Raw genomic sequence first — 16,830 nt, 5'->3', positions numbered from 1 at the left:
ACCGAACCAAGTGGGCTCGCTGGTGTCAAATCATCATGTCATACATTTGTTTTTGGCCTGATCATGTCCTTCTGTTGAAAATGGGGTCTGATTGGGTCTAAAGATGCAGCTAGTGAAATTAAAAATGAACTGTAGAACAATCAAGACTAGTTGACTCATTTTTCTTACATTTTACATTCAATTTGTTATGTGTGAATATAGGCATTTATGTATTATGATTATTTTTAGTGAGAATTACGCTCCCACTCTCAGTACAGGCTCCTCTGACAAACCAGATTAAATATTAATCTGTCATCCATCAAGTTATTTGGCAGTATAGCATTAGACTTCAGCTATTTAGATACAGACTGAACACATGATGTGGATGCTCATTGTGGCAGATCAAATGAAAAGAGAGCTGCATGGTTCCTCTCAACTTTCTCAACTTCTATATACATTAGCCAAGCTGTATATGTGCAGGTAGTTAAAACATGTCAGTAAAATCAAGCCCAGATTTAATAAGTCAAATATTTGCAACAATTTCTCAATACATTTTGAAAGTCACAAAGTCTTAACCAGAAAGGGAAAAAACACACATCAGGAAATGGATTTCCTTCATAATTTAAAGAAAACAATGACATTACAGCTCTAAATCAGTGTGATAAAGTAAAAATATTGGATCTTCAAACAAAATGAATGTGAGTTCAGCCACGGCTGGATTTACAGTGCAATCTAACCAAGAGGCTATTTATACAGAAATGACTGATAAAATAAAATTTAAAAAATAAATAAAAGTTGTTTGGTATTGCGACTATACCTAACTGGCTAACTGATTTATGATATAAAAGGTTTAAATACAAAAGTCCTTCATTGTGTCATCCTGTCTGTTGCTATGGTTACATTCAGTGATCAATGTGATACTTCACTGTTAGCCACGGCTACATGCTAGCTGCTGGGACTCAGTAAAAGCTGCAAGCACAGAATGACAATCATGCTCCATTCAGATTTATGTGCTTTTTAAAAGCAACAGCTTCAAATCTGTCATCCATTTGAGCCATCCAAGTGTTTTTGTTGTTGGGTTTTTTTTGTTTTTTTTTATACCAGTTTAATAATCTTTTGTTTTGTTTTTTTCTGGTGAGTAGCCACATTTTTCTACTGTCCTGTTGCCCTCCAGCGGTAATTGGCTTCCACTGTCTCTACAATCCATCAAAAACACCTCAGACACATATTCCTGCACTGACAAATGTAATCCATCATTTTAAATTACATATATATTCTACCAATCACTTTACTACGCTGATAATTATGGTGTTTCCATGACTTTGGGCTGATTGCTTGCATGAATGGTAGTTAAAAGGCATAATGTAACTTGTATTGTGAGATACACGTTCATGTTCTTCACGCATGTTCTTTTCATATTAATTTTCTGGCAAAATAGAGCTACTTTTTGACAGGATTACAGCGGCAGTGGTCTTACTGTGATAAGGTCATTATAAAACTACATGTCTAATTCAAGAGATGTACTGTACTATTATATCCAGTGGTGTAATGTAACAAAGTAATAATACTTTGTTACAGTACTTAAGTATTTTTTGGGAGTATCTATGCTTTACTTGAGTTTTATATTTGTCAACTTTCTCTTTTACTCGACTATATTTCCTAAATAAAATGTATACTTTTACAAGGATACATTTCCCCAAGCATCTTTGTTATTTCATTACTACAAAATAAAATTGAAAGAAATATGGTAGCCTAATGATGTTGGAACACTGACTGCAAGCAAGCAGTTTTGTAGAATCAGTGGTCCTAGATTGAACATTTGAATTCCACTTGAGTAGAATTCCACTTGACGATGAGATTTCATGATGGAAGTAGAAGAAATAGGGACGGCACCTGCTACTCTGGCAACTAACAACAATGGTGACATATTTGCGAGAAATGTTTTCTCATGTTGGAGTGAAAGACTCTTTGTACCGGATGAAGTGCCTCTTATGCTTACCCAAAAATACGGAAATACTGGCTTTTAAAAACTCTCCGTCCAACCTCAAGAAACACATTGAGGGTAATTAAGATTAACCCTGTGAATGTTAATCCTTTTAATGTTATTTAGTTATCATAATTAGCATCAAGGCTGATCAGATCTCTGGTGATAGCTAACGTGATAGCTAGCCAATGTTGCTCATTACATTCGAATCACAGATATAGCGTTTACCACTGAATTTTGTCGGAATTAATTCAACGCAAAACTCCTGAAGACATGTCCATAATTCTGAAACACTCTTACTGGTATAACCTGCCGGCAAAATATTTCCTCAGGTAACTTCTATTTTATACCAGTGGAGGAAATATTTGTGGTTGTGGCGGGTTACAGAAATGTTCAGGATTATGCACGTCTTCAAGAGCGTCATACATTTTGTTAAACTCTCCCCTCTTTGTTTTACTTTGAATTAATTCTGTCAAAATTCAGTGGTTATAGGCTATTGGGCTATATCTGTGACTCGAATGTAGGGTTACATTATTAATCAAAGTTAATACATTTAAAAAATGAAACAATGATTACATCAGTGGCACAAAGTAGGGCTAGTTGATGCACATCGCTATTTGCAGATTTGGTAAAGGTAGTATGTTAAATAATGGTCATTGACTGTTAGTGTTGTTGAGTAGCTTTTAAATCCTGTAGCTAAAGTTGTTATGCTTAGAAAAGATCTTTCTCTCACTGTTTCAGAGAAAGCATGTACACCACCTTAAAAAATATGGAGAGCTCACATCAACAAAGAGAAAAAGGGAGACTCCCTTCACCGGCAGGAAGACCTCATTAGTGAACACCAGGACTGTTTCTCAGAGGTCCATTGACAAAGCTGCCGTGAAGTATGTAGTATGTAGTCCGAGGGCTCCAGCCGTTCTGTGTTGGTGAACAAGAACCATTTAGAGATTTTGTAAAGGAACTGCTGCCCAATGCAAAAATTATGTCAATGCTGACCCTGCACTCAATGACTGATGAAGCCTCCAAGGGAATGAAGAAAATGGTGACTCAGGCCATGAGGGGCTTTGACCATATTGCCACCACCACCGACTGCTGGTCTGTCAGAAGTCAGGCTTTCATTGGTATTTCTGCCTATTGGATTGACCCTGACAGTCTCAAAAGATGCTCAGCAGCCAATAGCCTGTAAACAACTAAGAGGTTTGCACACATTTGATGTGTTGGCAAGCACCCTGAATGACATCCATTCTGAGTTTGAAATTTGGGGGAAGATTCTGAGAACTACAATAGACAATGGCCCAAACTTCATAAAAGCTTTCCAAGTTTTTGGTGAAGATGAGAACAACAATGCAATCAGAAGTGATGGTGATGCATCTCAACCAGGAGAGGATGAAGAGGATCAAGAGAGGGGTGAAGAAGTGGAGATTGTTGATGTGTCAGTACTTCTGAATGAAGATGATGGTTTCAAGTTCCAGCTCCCAAAACACCAGCACTGTGCTTGTCACCTACTCAACCTAATAGTTGATACCGGGAAAGCAACATCCAATGAGGCGTACCAGAAAGTGCACCGTTCAACATTTGGCAAGTGTAATGCACTTTGGAACAAATGTGGAAGATCCACACTTGCAGCTAAAACTGTTAAAGATGCTTGCTCCCTCCAGCTGCTGCGCCTGAATGCTACCAGGTGGAACTCCTTGTTCCTGGCAGTGGAAAGACTGCTGAGGATAATCAAAGACAAGGGAGAGGGGGGCATCAGAGTCATATGCACAGACTTAAAGGTTCCAGTACAAGTAAGAATTATGTGTATTTTATCACTTCATCATAATTGAACAATTTGACAATTGAATGTCTCTAGAACTGTCAATGTGTTTCCCCACCCTTTCTTGAACTCTAATAACTATTTCACATTGTATCCAAAATTCTACTTATCATTGGTCCATTTTAGTTAATTACTCATCCAGCATTTTTTGTTGAATCTGATGAAATGGTTATAAAGTGTTATAAAACAGTGTTGTCGTCTTTGTTTCCATTACAGCTTTAAAACAGCTGAACTCGCATTCTTCAGAGTATGCCACTGCTGTGAGCCCAGTCGCCAAGGCAACCAACATCTTGCAAGCAAAAGCAAATGCCCACATGGGGTGGCTACTTTCAACAATCAACCTGCTGACAGTCAAACTTGACCAAATCAAATTGGCATTGAAGAACTGCAAACCTCTGATGGATGCTCTAAAGGTGGGAATAAAGAATTTTCGTCCATGTCAGAAGACACTGAGTTGATCTCAGCTACGATTCTTCTTCCAAAATTCCAAACAACTTGGACAAAGGATGATGCCACAATCAGAATGGGTAAGACCACATGGGGACAGTGAAAAACAAGTATATGGATGTAAATTTTGTACTAAATTTACAAACTAAATTTATAAATCTCAAATTAAAACAAACTATTTAGCACGAAACCTTAGGTTGGGGCCATGACATGTTATACAGTTGTATTAATCCTACCATTTATCTTTTCATCCTCACAATATTTCTGGAATGGACTTCATCAAGCAGCACATAAAAGAACCCTCCCTACAGCTAGGTGATGCCACCAGGTCCAGTTTATCTTCTGATGACTTCTTCTTTGCCCTGCAGTTGTCTCTAGCACAAGACGACTACAAACAATTGGACAGATACTTGGCCTATTCAGCAGATCACATGGACTTGCTGAAATCCTTCCCAGCTGTGTGCAAGCTGTCTGTGAAGCTGAACAAGCCTCTACCTGCCTCAGCGGCCTGTGAAAGGCTATTTAGCATTGCAGGACTTGTCTTCAGCCCAAGAAGAGCGAGACCAAATTCTCGCAATTTCAAAAAACAACTTCTTTTGAAGATGAACAGCAAATTTATCAGTTTCAAGTAATTACTGCGTTGTTACTGTAGGGAAGGAAGAGAGGAAGGAGGGAGGGGGGGTTGATTGAAGGAATAGGAGGGAAGGAAAAACTGGACTTTGTTCTCTACAATCTTTAAGGTTTGAAGACCTTGTTTTTTCTTTTAGTGTGATGTAGGTTTCATTTTTAAAGGTACTGTACATACTTGAAAGAATAAAACTTCATAATTCTCAAATTTCTGACTGCTTGCTTTTTTATTAACAGCATTTACTCTACTTTTACTTTCAATACTTAAGTACATTTAAGAAAATTACTTTTGATACTTAAGTAAAGTTAATATATTTTAAGACTTTTATTCAAATAATATTCTAGTAGGTGACTTCTACCAAAGCCATTTTCTGATAAGATATCTGTACCGTACTTTTACTCAAGTGTGGCTTTCAGATACTTCAGGTGCTTCACTGATTATATCATGGCAGAAATAGTTAAGTTTCTGTGGGCTGCTTTTCAGAGATTTTTAAAAACAAAAGCTGGGATTTAAGGTAAACCTGTGGTATGTGCACCAATGGCAGCAGGTAAAAACACAATAATAACAGTATGATTTTTCACACACAAGAACTTCATGATCTTAACATACTGCACTATCAACTACATACTTAAAATTCAGGCAGTGGTTTTGTCCTTCCATTATATCTCAAGAGCCCCCCCCCCCCCCACAAAAAAAAAATCACAGAATGACTTGATGAAAATCCTACATTTTTTCACTTCACACGATCTTTCCCTACACTTGACTACAAGAATCAAGCCAGAAGTAGATTCAGATCCATCACCAAACTCTGACTTCCCAAATACTACTTTCTGTTTACCATTTTCATTGTAAAGCAGTATTGCAGTATAAAGATGCCGCTCTACCTGCAGCACAAGGAGCATGTCACTTTTGAAGCAGTGTGATTAGAGATTTCCTTAATGTCACATGTAACAATAAGTTTTAGTACATTCAATTTAAATCATGGTGTAGAAAAAAGCTTAAGTTATATTTAGCTAGTTGGTTCTTACAACATCGACGATACTACTTGGGATATTTAACTTGGCTTTAATCTGGGTGATCGTCAAATTGATTTCATAACCAAACAACCAGAAGCAATTTATGCAGTTTTTAGAATTGACATGTGTGTTATAATATTTCACAGTGTGCCACTGGAGACAATGTGTTGTTGTCTTGTTCATTTTACTCCTTAAATGAATAAAAAAAAAAAAATAAATAAAAAAAACTTTCGTGTCTGAGCCACAGATATGCAGGTCTAGGTGAATCTTGACACTTGGACATTCTGGTTGTTGCCACTGGACAATGTATCAAGCTCAACTGACTGCTGAATAACTCTGGCTTAGCTTGGTTACACTGGCAAGTGCTACTAGTAATATTAGTGATCGATCTTTTGTTAGCCTAGTATTAACATCCTACAAGAATGGGCCAGTTTTTATACAACTGGTGATCGTGAAGCAGCTAGTGTCCGAAATGAAAGTCAGCATGACTAATCATCTGCCCAGCGTCTGTGCCAGACTGAGGGCATATCTCCTCCTCATCCCACCACCAATCAGTAGTCCCCATCCATCAGTGCAGTATCAGAGCATGTCTTCATGGTTCCACTTGAAAACCTCCTTCTTTGCAGTGGCTTGGTTTTAAAGACATTTCAAATGTTTCACACATTTGATTGAAATCTAACAACATTCCTAATATTTGGTGGCACAGTCTGTCTCACAGTGCAGTGGTGAATTGTATTTGTTTTTAATCTTTCTAGTAAGATTTTATTTGTTGTTATATTCCTCGAAGGACGTTAAAAGTGTTAACATCCATTTCCATAATGTTCCGTAATTTCCAGACACATATAGGAACCCAATCACCAATTCCTATTTTTCAGTGCAGTGTGAGGATTTCTGTTGGCCAGCTGGTAGGTGGAGCTACGCAGCCACGTGACCAATCAGGTATATGTTGTCATAGAGATGGCCAACAAAGTCATCGGAGACATTATGGGCTGCTCGGCGAGTGTTCCTGATAAACTCCCTCTTGGACATTTTGTTTTTGACGTGAGGGCTGGTCAGATCAATGGACAGCAGGATCAGACTGTAGCACAGCACATACACAGCATCTGCAGAGAGATGACATTAGAATGTGATCAAACTCAAGCAGTGTCTGGCACTAAGGAGAACTGATAGTGTTAGCTGTTCACCCAGAAAAGACATTGACATAAACGGGCAGTAAAAGAAACTAGAGAGTTATTCTGTGGATAATTGAAATTATGATGCATGACACACACTGTAAATGTGTTCTATGCTACTAATAAACTGTTCTCCACTGCTGTGTCAAATCCTGTCCAGAGGGCAGGAGGGGCAGAGGAGCACTGAAATGAAAAGGCTGTCCTCAGAGATCCATCCATCCATCCATTCATTCATTCATCCATCCATGGGCTCAAAACCATTACACTAATCCTCCTAATCACAAAAGTAGGTCCAAGGAGTTTACAGTATCAGAGGCAGGGATTGGTTTCTGTATGGTCTGCTGACAATAGCAAAGCTCTAAGTTAGTAAATGCACAGTCCATTGACAACACTGAAGCCAGGGATTATTGTAAATAAAACCTCAACGGTTTCCCCTCATTTCATGGTTTCATGCCAGAACATGGAAAAATAGCGTGGTGTGCCATAAGTGAGAGAGTCGTTATCTCATCATCCATCATCTGCAGAGTCACATTTAAGCTGAAGTTCATCTTGTTCTTATTAAGTTTACTTTATTCCTCTTTACAGTGTTACCCACATCCCTCCATCCAATATTTCATTCACGTTTGGCTTTTTCATCTGTTTCTCCACCTTTTCAGTGAAAACTGCAATATAATTATGGAAGGCAAGTATATAGTTTTTGTTTATTCCTGTTTTGTGGCATACACATGCAAGAATTTGTGTTCTTGTGGGATTTAGAGAGTCTAGTCTCCAGTCTAGAACTAAACTGATAATCTGGCAGGCCAAAATTATTTTGCATATTATCTACTCCAGCGTAGATGTTGGCAGATATGTAGAGCAGTAAACTGCAGTGTAAATATTTTTTAATTTGCAACATATTTGTATGACTTTTGCTTTTCTCATTTCAAATTTAGCTTTATTTTAATTGATAGTTGAAACAAGATTGAATGATTATCAATTAGTAGCAATCACAAACAAGTACAAGTAAAAAACATTGTTTTTACCCTGAATTTTTAGTGTGGACAGACTTGGCTTCATACCAGCATAGAGTAATTGTAAAGACAAATTTTGTGGTTTGCTGACAAATGGAGTTTATCATAAGTCTGTCAGAGAGTTGTAATAATTGTGTAAGTATTTCAGTAATACTGTCGTGGAAATTTTTGTATTGTTGCTTAAAAACCACCATGTCCAAATAGAAAAACACAAAACAAAAATACAACTATCTTGTATTTTTGGAGAGAAAGCTTGTTATTATTTGACCCTTTCCCTAAAGCCAGCCCTTTCTCTAAAGATTGTGAACAGACAGTTTTCTACCTCTCCAGGAGCAATGTTGAAAACAGTCAGATTCCTAAGTGGATACTTCCACAAACTGTTACACCTTCTTATAAACAAGTATGGTCATAGCAGAGGCTTACTTGTAGTTCCTACAGTCTCCAAAAGTAGAATGGGAGGCAGAGCCTTCAGCTATCAGGCTCCTCTCTTGTGGAACCGTCTTCCAGATTCAGTCCGGGGGCAGACACCTTCTCTACGTTTAAGAGTAGGCTTCAAAACTTTCCTTTTTGATAAAGCTTATAGTTAGGGCTGACCAAGCTCACTTTGGATCAGCCCTTAGTTATGCTGCTATAGGCCTAGACCTTCGTGGGACTTCCCATGATGCACTGAGTTCCTCTCTCCTCCTCTCCATCTGTATGTTTTCATATATCATTACTGCATGTTACTAACTTGACTTCTTTTCTTCCCCAGAGTTCTTTGTGCTTTCTCATCCGCAGGAAACCCCAGGGACTGGGCTCTGGCCCTTGGCTCTGGGGATGTCCTTCTCCAGCCATTGCTGCTGTTTGTTGTTGCTAGTCATGTATCTATTGTTGTTGTTTTTGTTTTTGTTGTTCTGCTTCTCTGTGTCCGTCTGTCCCCCACCCCCCCCAACCCCTTTCTTTCTCTCTCAACCCAACCAGTCAAAGCAGATGGCCACCCACGTAGAGCCGGGTTCTGCTTGAGGTTTCTTCCCGTTAAAGGGGAGTTTTTCCTTACCGCTGTTGCCAAGTGCTTGCTCATGGGGGAATTGTTGGGTCTCTGTAAATTAAAGGGTATGGCCTAGACCTGCTCTATGTGAAAAGTGCCCAGAGATGACTTTTGTTGCGATGTGGCGCTATATAAATAAAATTGAACTGAATTGAATAGATGATCTCACAGAGACCTGATGGACAGTGATTGGACATCCTTCAAATTTAGCTTGTCTAGGTACCTCATGATCCACACAGTTTCTAAGGCAGTGGGCTTAAAGAAAGATATCTCCCTCTAATAGAAACAAGTTCAAGAGTTCTACTAGCCTAGGAGTAGGATTTCTTATACCACAGTGTCACAGTCACATTACTACCACATTGAATTGAGAACAAGCACTGATCCCTTAGTTTGAAAACATTTGACATATAATATACACAAGAAATATATCCAATGATAACCACTTTTTAAATCTCTCTCACAATACCAATAAGCCTAGGACCACAACAACTACAAAAACTACTAGTTCACATGCGGTATGTTTTTAGTATGTGTGTAACTACTTACCTGGACTGAGGCCCAGATCTCGGACAAGACCAGGGTTGCAGGTACAAAATCTGTGGCTGAACTTGGTGATGAGTGTTTCCAGATATTCTCCCCTCTCCTCTGGTGCATGGATATGTCTGAAGAAATCCCGCAGAGCATTAGGGAGGAACTGGTTACTGAAGTTATGGAGGGTCACCAACTCGTCCAAGACATCCCGCCTGCACGCACAGTGACATACATAAATGGAGCCATGTAATACTACTTTCAAATGCAAAGGCAACAAATGCATCATGGTAGACACACTAAGTAAACATGCTCAAACACATGTTACCACAGTAGGGCTGGGCAATATGACCAAAATCTCATATCCTGATATAGCTCATTTCATATCCCGATAACGATGCCTATCCTGATAAAGGACATTTGAATTCAATGAATAAGTTGGTCTGTGCCACCCCCCCTTTGTCTGTCCATCCTATGCGCAGATTAAATTAAATTAGTCTTCTTGGCTTTTAACTCAAGAAGCTTTTATTGCACTTACAGTAACATAACGAGTGCAGTGGTTGTCAACTTGAGTACTTCATCCGGTTCACTGTCTCTTCTGTGTGTGCAGCACACACGGAGGGCTCAACCTCACCCAAGGTGAACCATAGAGTGCAGAGGAGAGTAGCGCAACTATAAATGACAGCAAACTCAGCAGACTGAAATGAAATTAGATGAGTGCACATAAATTTGGTAAATAACATAAATAAAGTCTCTACTGAGTTTTGCTGTCATTTATGGTTGCGTCTCGCTGCTTCTCTCCTCTTCTCTGCTCTTTCTCAGCACGGGTGGGGCTGGGCCCTCCATGTGTATGCAGCACAGCAGAGGAGAGACAGACAGCAGTTGAGAGGCGGAGAGTTGACGACAACTAAACTTGTTACGTTACTGTAAGTGCATGATATGAAATGATAAATGTTTTTCTAATGTCACACGATGCATATCGTCATATCACACAGCCCTACTCCACAGTTAAATAAATAGACATCTTACAACTGGATTTACATTGACACTTGAGTTTAAGAGCATGATTTTAGACTTTCTAAAGGCGGATGAAAAATGCTTCCAATGTAAAAGTGTAAACTTTGCATCATAAACTGTCATGGAAGACAGCTGGTGTGTCTTTGTGTCTGTGTGTTAACCTCTCGTCCAGGTAAATCCTCAGCATCTTCCAGTTGAGCCGTCTGGTGTAGAAGATGAACTTAGCCAGTTCAGTGGGATGATCCACTAGTATGCCTTTAGACATGAAATAACTCATACCCTACAGGGAGGGAGAAAGATCATAGATCTTCTGAGTGGAGGTCTAAAGGGGCCTTAATCCATCTGAAGATCCAGACACACACAAACACACACTTTGATGTTGAAGTGACAGATTGCTGAAACACCAGACGCTCAAAATAATGACATCATCAAACGCATAATTTTGTAGTGACATCATTGTACCGGACACAAACATGTGCACACATTCACACTGTAGAAGCTTGGAGTCAGTGTGTGTCTATAGGACTACAAATCTTTGATGTTTGAGCATGTGTTACCTCCTGTGGGTTTGCATTGAATGTCAGGCAGCCTTCATCTAGTTGCAGATATAGTCTTCTATATGAGAAACCAGCAGGTAGTCTTCTGTTGTAGATGGAGCAGTGACCCCATGTGGACTTACACAGCCTGGTGGATCGACACACAAGGAATATATGACAGAAATAAATAGAAAAGAAGAGAATAGAACTTAACTCATACATTAGGCAAAATGGTTTGTCTGGACACAACTGTGTAGTCAGCGCTTAGTAACACATATAATTTGTTTTCAGTATCTTGAACTTTCTGTCTCTTTTTATCTTGTATCATTTATTTTGTACTGTATATTAGTATACTGTAGCTGATCACACAATACAGCTGATGTCATTGACCAGAATGATCAGAAAGAAACATCTGTGAATCTCAATCAAACAACTAGTTCATTACTTTAACCATCACCATAAAAAGGGCTGAGCCTCCTTACCCCTGCCATAGATATTCATCATTTCCCAGGTCCTGCCACACACAGCCGGCCAGGCACAGATCTGTAGCATTCAGGTACGACAGGATGGTGATGCCTAACTCTGGTGGCAACATCTCCAAATCTATAAAACCATGCTGCTCTTTACCTACAATCACCAAGAAAAAGAAAGAAGGAGACAAAGACAGAAAACAAATAACAGATTCCCAACAGATTCCTGTCATTGGAGGATGACATTCAGGTTCCATCAACCTGACCTAAGATGATTTAGAGAGCCTTGTGGAGCTTTTCTCTTACAAAAACAGATTCTTTCAAGTAGGAAACAGATGTGTTTGTGCATAAAGTGGATTAAGAATTAATTCATTGACACTGAGAGCAAATGATGTCACAGCTTGAAAGGAGATATAATATTTTCTGATAGCTGTATCTTGCCCGAACCCTGTGCATGATGTTTAAACATGCATGTGTACCCGCAAACGAATTGCATGTTGTAATGTGCTGTGCTACCTCACACAATTAACTCATCTTCCGCTGTGTCCACAATTAGGTGATGTCCAATGACACATCCCCTGGAGGGTCTTTGGCATAAAGCACAGTATTTTATGATTTACATCTAAAAGGAAAAGTCCATATTGAGTTTTCCTTCACAACAACCAGAAAGATAAGGAAATGCTTACTTGGTACTAGGCATTCGGCTCCTGAGACCTTTTAAGTCTGTGGTTGGCTCACTAGTCCTACCTCAAAATGTCACTCATGATAACACCTAAACACAAGACTGCTTTAATCAGGATTATTATAACACCAAGTTTAGCTTTTGTTGCAAAATGATAATAACATAAATTAACTTGGAAAATGGCAGGGGTCAGTCCATGTAATCTATCATCTAATCCACATGAAAAAGGCGCACAGATCACACAATAACATAGAAATCCACCCCACAACTTATTCTACAGTCTCCTCATAGGCTGCAAGTACAGACTGATTCTGATTTCAAAATTTTAACTGGTACTATAAAGCTTTGTTTGGCTTTGCACTGGCATTATAAGCCCGCAGTGTTTTTCTTATGGCAGAATAAAACAGCCAAAAGTGAAAAATAAGGAAAAACTGGCCTAAATTGATTAAATAACTGAATCGCTGAGCAACCAGTCAGACAACTGTCTTTCATTACTGTCTTCAAATTCATATCAAACAGGAGAGGAGAAAGGACACTACAGGTGATGGTGGTGTCAGGGCCTGTATCATACTTACCAAATGTCACTCCTGTGCCTTGAATATATTTATTTAGGTCCAATATAATCTGTTATGTCAACCATTGCAGGAGTAAAAATATTACTGGCACTCATCTTGCTTTCAGTGAGGTTCTGGTCTTTTTAACAGTTCTTAATCCTAATAGCTGGTGTGAACGCACTTAATTGCCACACTCAAATCAAATGGAGGCAACATGCATGTACCATGTTGGATTATCTATCTCTGCTGAGGTTTTTCATCCTGTGTAAGAATGAATGGAAGCAATGACTTCTTCTATGGGTAGGATAGGAAACCAAGCCCTCAGTAGAAGTATTTCTACTGATACTGACTATATGCACACATCATCAGAAATAATGGGGGAGAGGGGTTACTAAAGAACACTGAACACTGAAAAATCATAAAAAGGGCAAGCAGTTTTGTTACACAGTGCTGATTAGTGTGATCATCATACCTCCCCTGCGTGTTCTCAGCAGATGATAGATGTCAGGGCCGTAACAGTGCTGAGGAGCTCTTCTCTGTGTGCCTCCATCTCTCCCTGGTGGAAAAAAACTTTTTTTATTCATCATATTTCTTTTCTTGCATGAATTGTGACTTAAGACTAAGGTCCAGGTTATGCTAGAAAAGAACTAGTTCTTTCTGACAAATCAAAAGTGTTTAAAATTGTTTCCAATGTCCAGTGAAAAGTTGTCGTCGTTATAAAGGCTTTCTGATTATAATCGGTTTCATTAATATTGTTTTCAAACAGCATGATTTTAAGGGCATCTTTAGTCTCCATGTCCATGGTCATTTGCAAACTCAACAAACCGTTTATGTATGAAAAATTGTCCTCATGACACATCATCTCAATTAGTCATATTATAATTAATTTAGTTTAGTAGGGTGAGTCTTCAAAGTTTTAGATTCACTAAATGAATAGCTCCAGAAAGGCAATTACAACAGACAAATAAAGAAACCATTTAACCACGTAGCCTACTTAACCTTAGTAGAGGCACAAAAATCAAGGAAAATGACCAAAGCAACGAAAGCTGAGCAAGTTAACAAAATCGGGCAGTTTAGTTGCCCTGCTACTGCAGTAATTACGGTGTCAAATAGACATCCAGTGTGTTTTCATGCACTTTAGTAATCTAGTTGTTTTCACTTTTGGCAGTAATCTAATTTCAGAAATAGCCTACATTGAAACAGGATTTATGTACTCTGTAACTTGACATATTGCACATTGTTTACAGTTTATTAAATTACATTCTTCTTACAGTAATGATTTTATTCACATTAGAGGTTCATAATATTATCTCAAACATAAACAGGAGCTTTTAAAATATGTTTAGTCTGTTAGTCTCTCTGTACTGATATTGAGTTGAAAGTTTACTTGTAAAGACTGCAACCCAAAACCTCTTTTTCCTTTTCTGTAAACAAACTCATATGTTGTTTGATCAAAAAATGAAAAGCATTAATGTCAACCATTTTTTTTGATAGCAGAAGTCATTCACAAACTACATTAAAAAATGTGAGGGTTACCTGGCTCTCGTCTTCCTCCTCCACGATCAGCCAGTCGGTCGGCTAGCTCTTCCTGAAGCTGCTGCTGTTGTCTGGGAGGCAGCCTCCACAGTGCCTGACCCATCTATGTTGCAGCACAGCCACACAGAACAAGCAAGTCAATTAGATGATGATATATAATAATTATTACCACTGACTTATCTATATGTATATATTTGCCTGCACACCATCCCCAGCATCTGCCTTCTCATTTATAGCCCACAGCAAGAGTGCTACACATGACCATGGGTTTACTACTGTCATACAGCAGTTAGTATGTTTACTGGTATTCTGGTTATGGTGATGACGATTTTTTACATTTATATATTTTACATTTATATATTTGTGCATGTAAAATATCTTAGTTGCTGTTAGAAATTAGACTGAACTATTAGATTTTTTTCCATCAGAAAACATGATACTTGGGCGTGTAAGCACCGGATCCATGTGCCTGTCAGCAAATTAATTGTTAGTAAAAAAACAAACAACAAATATCATGACGTAAGATGCCGCTAAGCACAGGATACACTGACAGTTCCATCATCACTGTGATCTTTCATTACTCACAACCACATGAAGAAGTCAGATCCACAAGATAGTGTGATACCAAGTCAGTTTAGAAAAAAAGGCAAAAACACTGTAACTCAATATGATCCCAAATAAGATTAGAGTCATACCCTTGACACTGGTATGCGTGTAATCAAACTCTCTGTCTACTCTACTTCACACAATACGTACCAGGGGCAGAATGCTTCTCAGGATGTAACAATACACTGTCTTGTATTGTATTATTCAATAAAACATTTATTCATCCATAGGTGAATTAACCAACTCCCCTCAGGTTTTATTCAAAATCTGTCTAACAATAGTGAGTTGTAGTACTTGAAATGGTATATATCTATATATTTTGGTTGATTTGTTGTGTTGTAAAGCACTGTTTGTGTTTCATGTTTAAGACTATATGCTGTAACTTGTGAAACCAAAATGAGTCCAGCAAAACGTTATTGTTCACTTCAAGTCTCAAATAATACATGTATGTTCCTAGCACTGTATAGTGTTCTATAGATTCAATCATATCTATGATAGTGTCTTTGTCAACATACAGATGCCATTCACTGAGATTTAAATGAATATGTCAGATTATATTTGGGTCACTTATTGTACAAGCTAAACTACTTTTCTCTTATACTGCATGCTGTTCTACAGTGAAAAGAACTGCTTATGCCTATTGTAATATGCTGATAAAAGGTAAACACCATGGATTTAGAAGCTTGTGCTTTCACAGTTATCCTCTCGTTTTAAGGTTGAAATGGCTTACAATTATGTGTATTAAATACGTTAATAATTAAAACTTATCAGCTGTTTGTTTCAGTTGATATATAGATCTTTAAGTTCACATTTTGACTGTTTTGGTTGCCAGTTTGCAACTTATTCCTGTTTGCACAAAACTGATGTCCATCTTATAAACAAGATTATGGTGATATTAAGAGTCTCCTTTCCTGTATTACACAAGACTGCACAGTGCTTCCAATTATATAGTAGACAGCACCGACTGATGTGACTGATATACCTGCTAACACATTCATGACAGCAGCTGCTCAGCTGATTGTCACAACTCTGTGCTGACAAGTTAGCTTCGTAGATTTTGCTACTTGTGTGCGTGTGTGTGAATAAACAAAGCAGCTTGTCTAACGTCAGCTGCGTTGCATAAACACAAATCCATTACACTGCTGTCAACATCAACGTTGGAAGTTCCAACAAGCAAGGTAGTTTGACCTAAAAGTCCCACCTTCCCTTCAACACCATTGGTCAAATAGATCACAAGAGCACTCAAAGTAGTACGCCATTGGTTTAATTGGTTATCACTCACAATATGTTGATACAAATCCCGAGTTAGCTTACCCAGCTAGTTTTATGTTGACGAAGATAGTGTCGACCCAAATTGGTTGGTTTTGGGTCAATTAAAGGGCATTTTTCGTGTTTCTTTTGCAAGCGTGGCGCAGTATTTCCTAATGAGCACGATACAAGCTAACGTTACCTACCTGAGTTTAGTGATTCCTCTGACACCCCGACCAGCACACAAGGACAGCTGGGATTGCAGTCGCCCCGCTATCAAACGTGTTCGGGTGTCATTTCATTTAGCTAGGTACAAATAAAAGCCGAATCGGTTCAGGAAGTCTTTCATACCGCAGTTAACTCTATTATCATATGTTTTTTACCCTCCTCCTCCTCCTCCTGTCACCTCTGCCCCTCCCCTTCCTCTCCTCTGTCATAATAATAATACATTTGTCATCGAAGACACACAGCCTGCACTGCGAATAATATTTGAATTTCACATAAGTCAAACGCATTTATTTTCCATGTAAATGCATGCTGCGCAAAACAAACTCCTAAACAAAACAGAAGAAAA

The 16,830-nt window shown here is 38.6% G+C and overlaps 1 protein-coding gene across 1 annotated transcript; it reads right to left on the bottom strand.

Moving 5' to 3' along the window:
• Positions 1–477: 477 nt before the first annotated feature.
• On the bottom strand, positions 478–16,795 carry fbxo8 (F-box protein 8). The gene is made up of 8 exons (XM_067584482.1): positions 16,463–16,795; positions 14,403–14,505; positions 13,339–13,422; positions 11,643–11,787; positions 11,182–11,308; positions 10,786–10,904; positions 9,626–9,822; positions 478–6,973 (listed from the first exon to the last, which is right to left on the bottom strand). Exons 2-8 carry the CDS (start codon positions 14,503–14,505, stop codon positions 6,786–6,788), a joined length of 963 nt encoding a protein of 320 aa, XP_067440583.1. The 5' UTR covers positions 16,463–16,795; the 3' UTR covers positions 478–6,785.
• Between the last annotated feature and the right edge of the window lie 35 nt (positions 16,796–16,830).

Source organism: Thunnus thynnus, chromosome 3, assembly GCF_963924715.1.
Source record: "Thunnus thynnus chromosome 3, fThuThy2.1, whole genome shotgun sequence".
NCBI lineage: Eukaryota > Metazoa > Chordata > Actinopteri > Scombriformes > Scombridae > Thunnus > Thunnus thynnus.
Note: the sequence above shows the minus strand (reverse complement) of the source record. Positions and strands in the feature narration are given on the sequence as shown.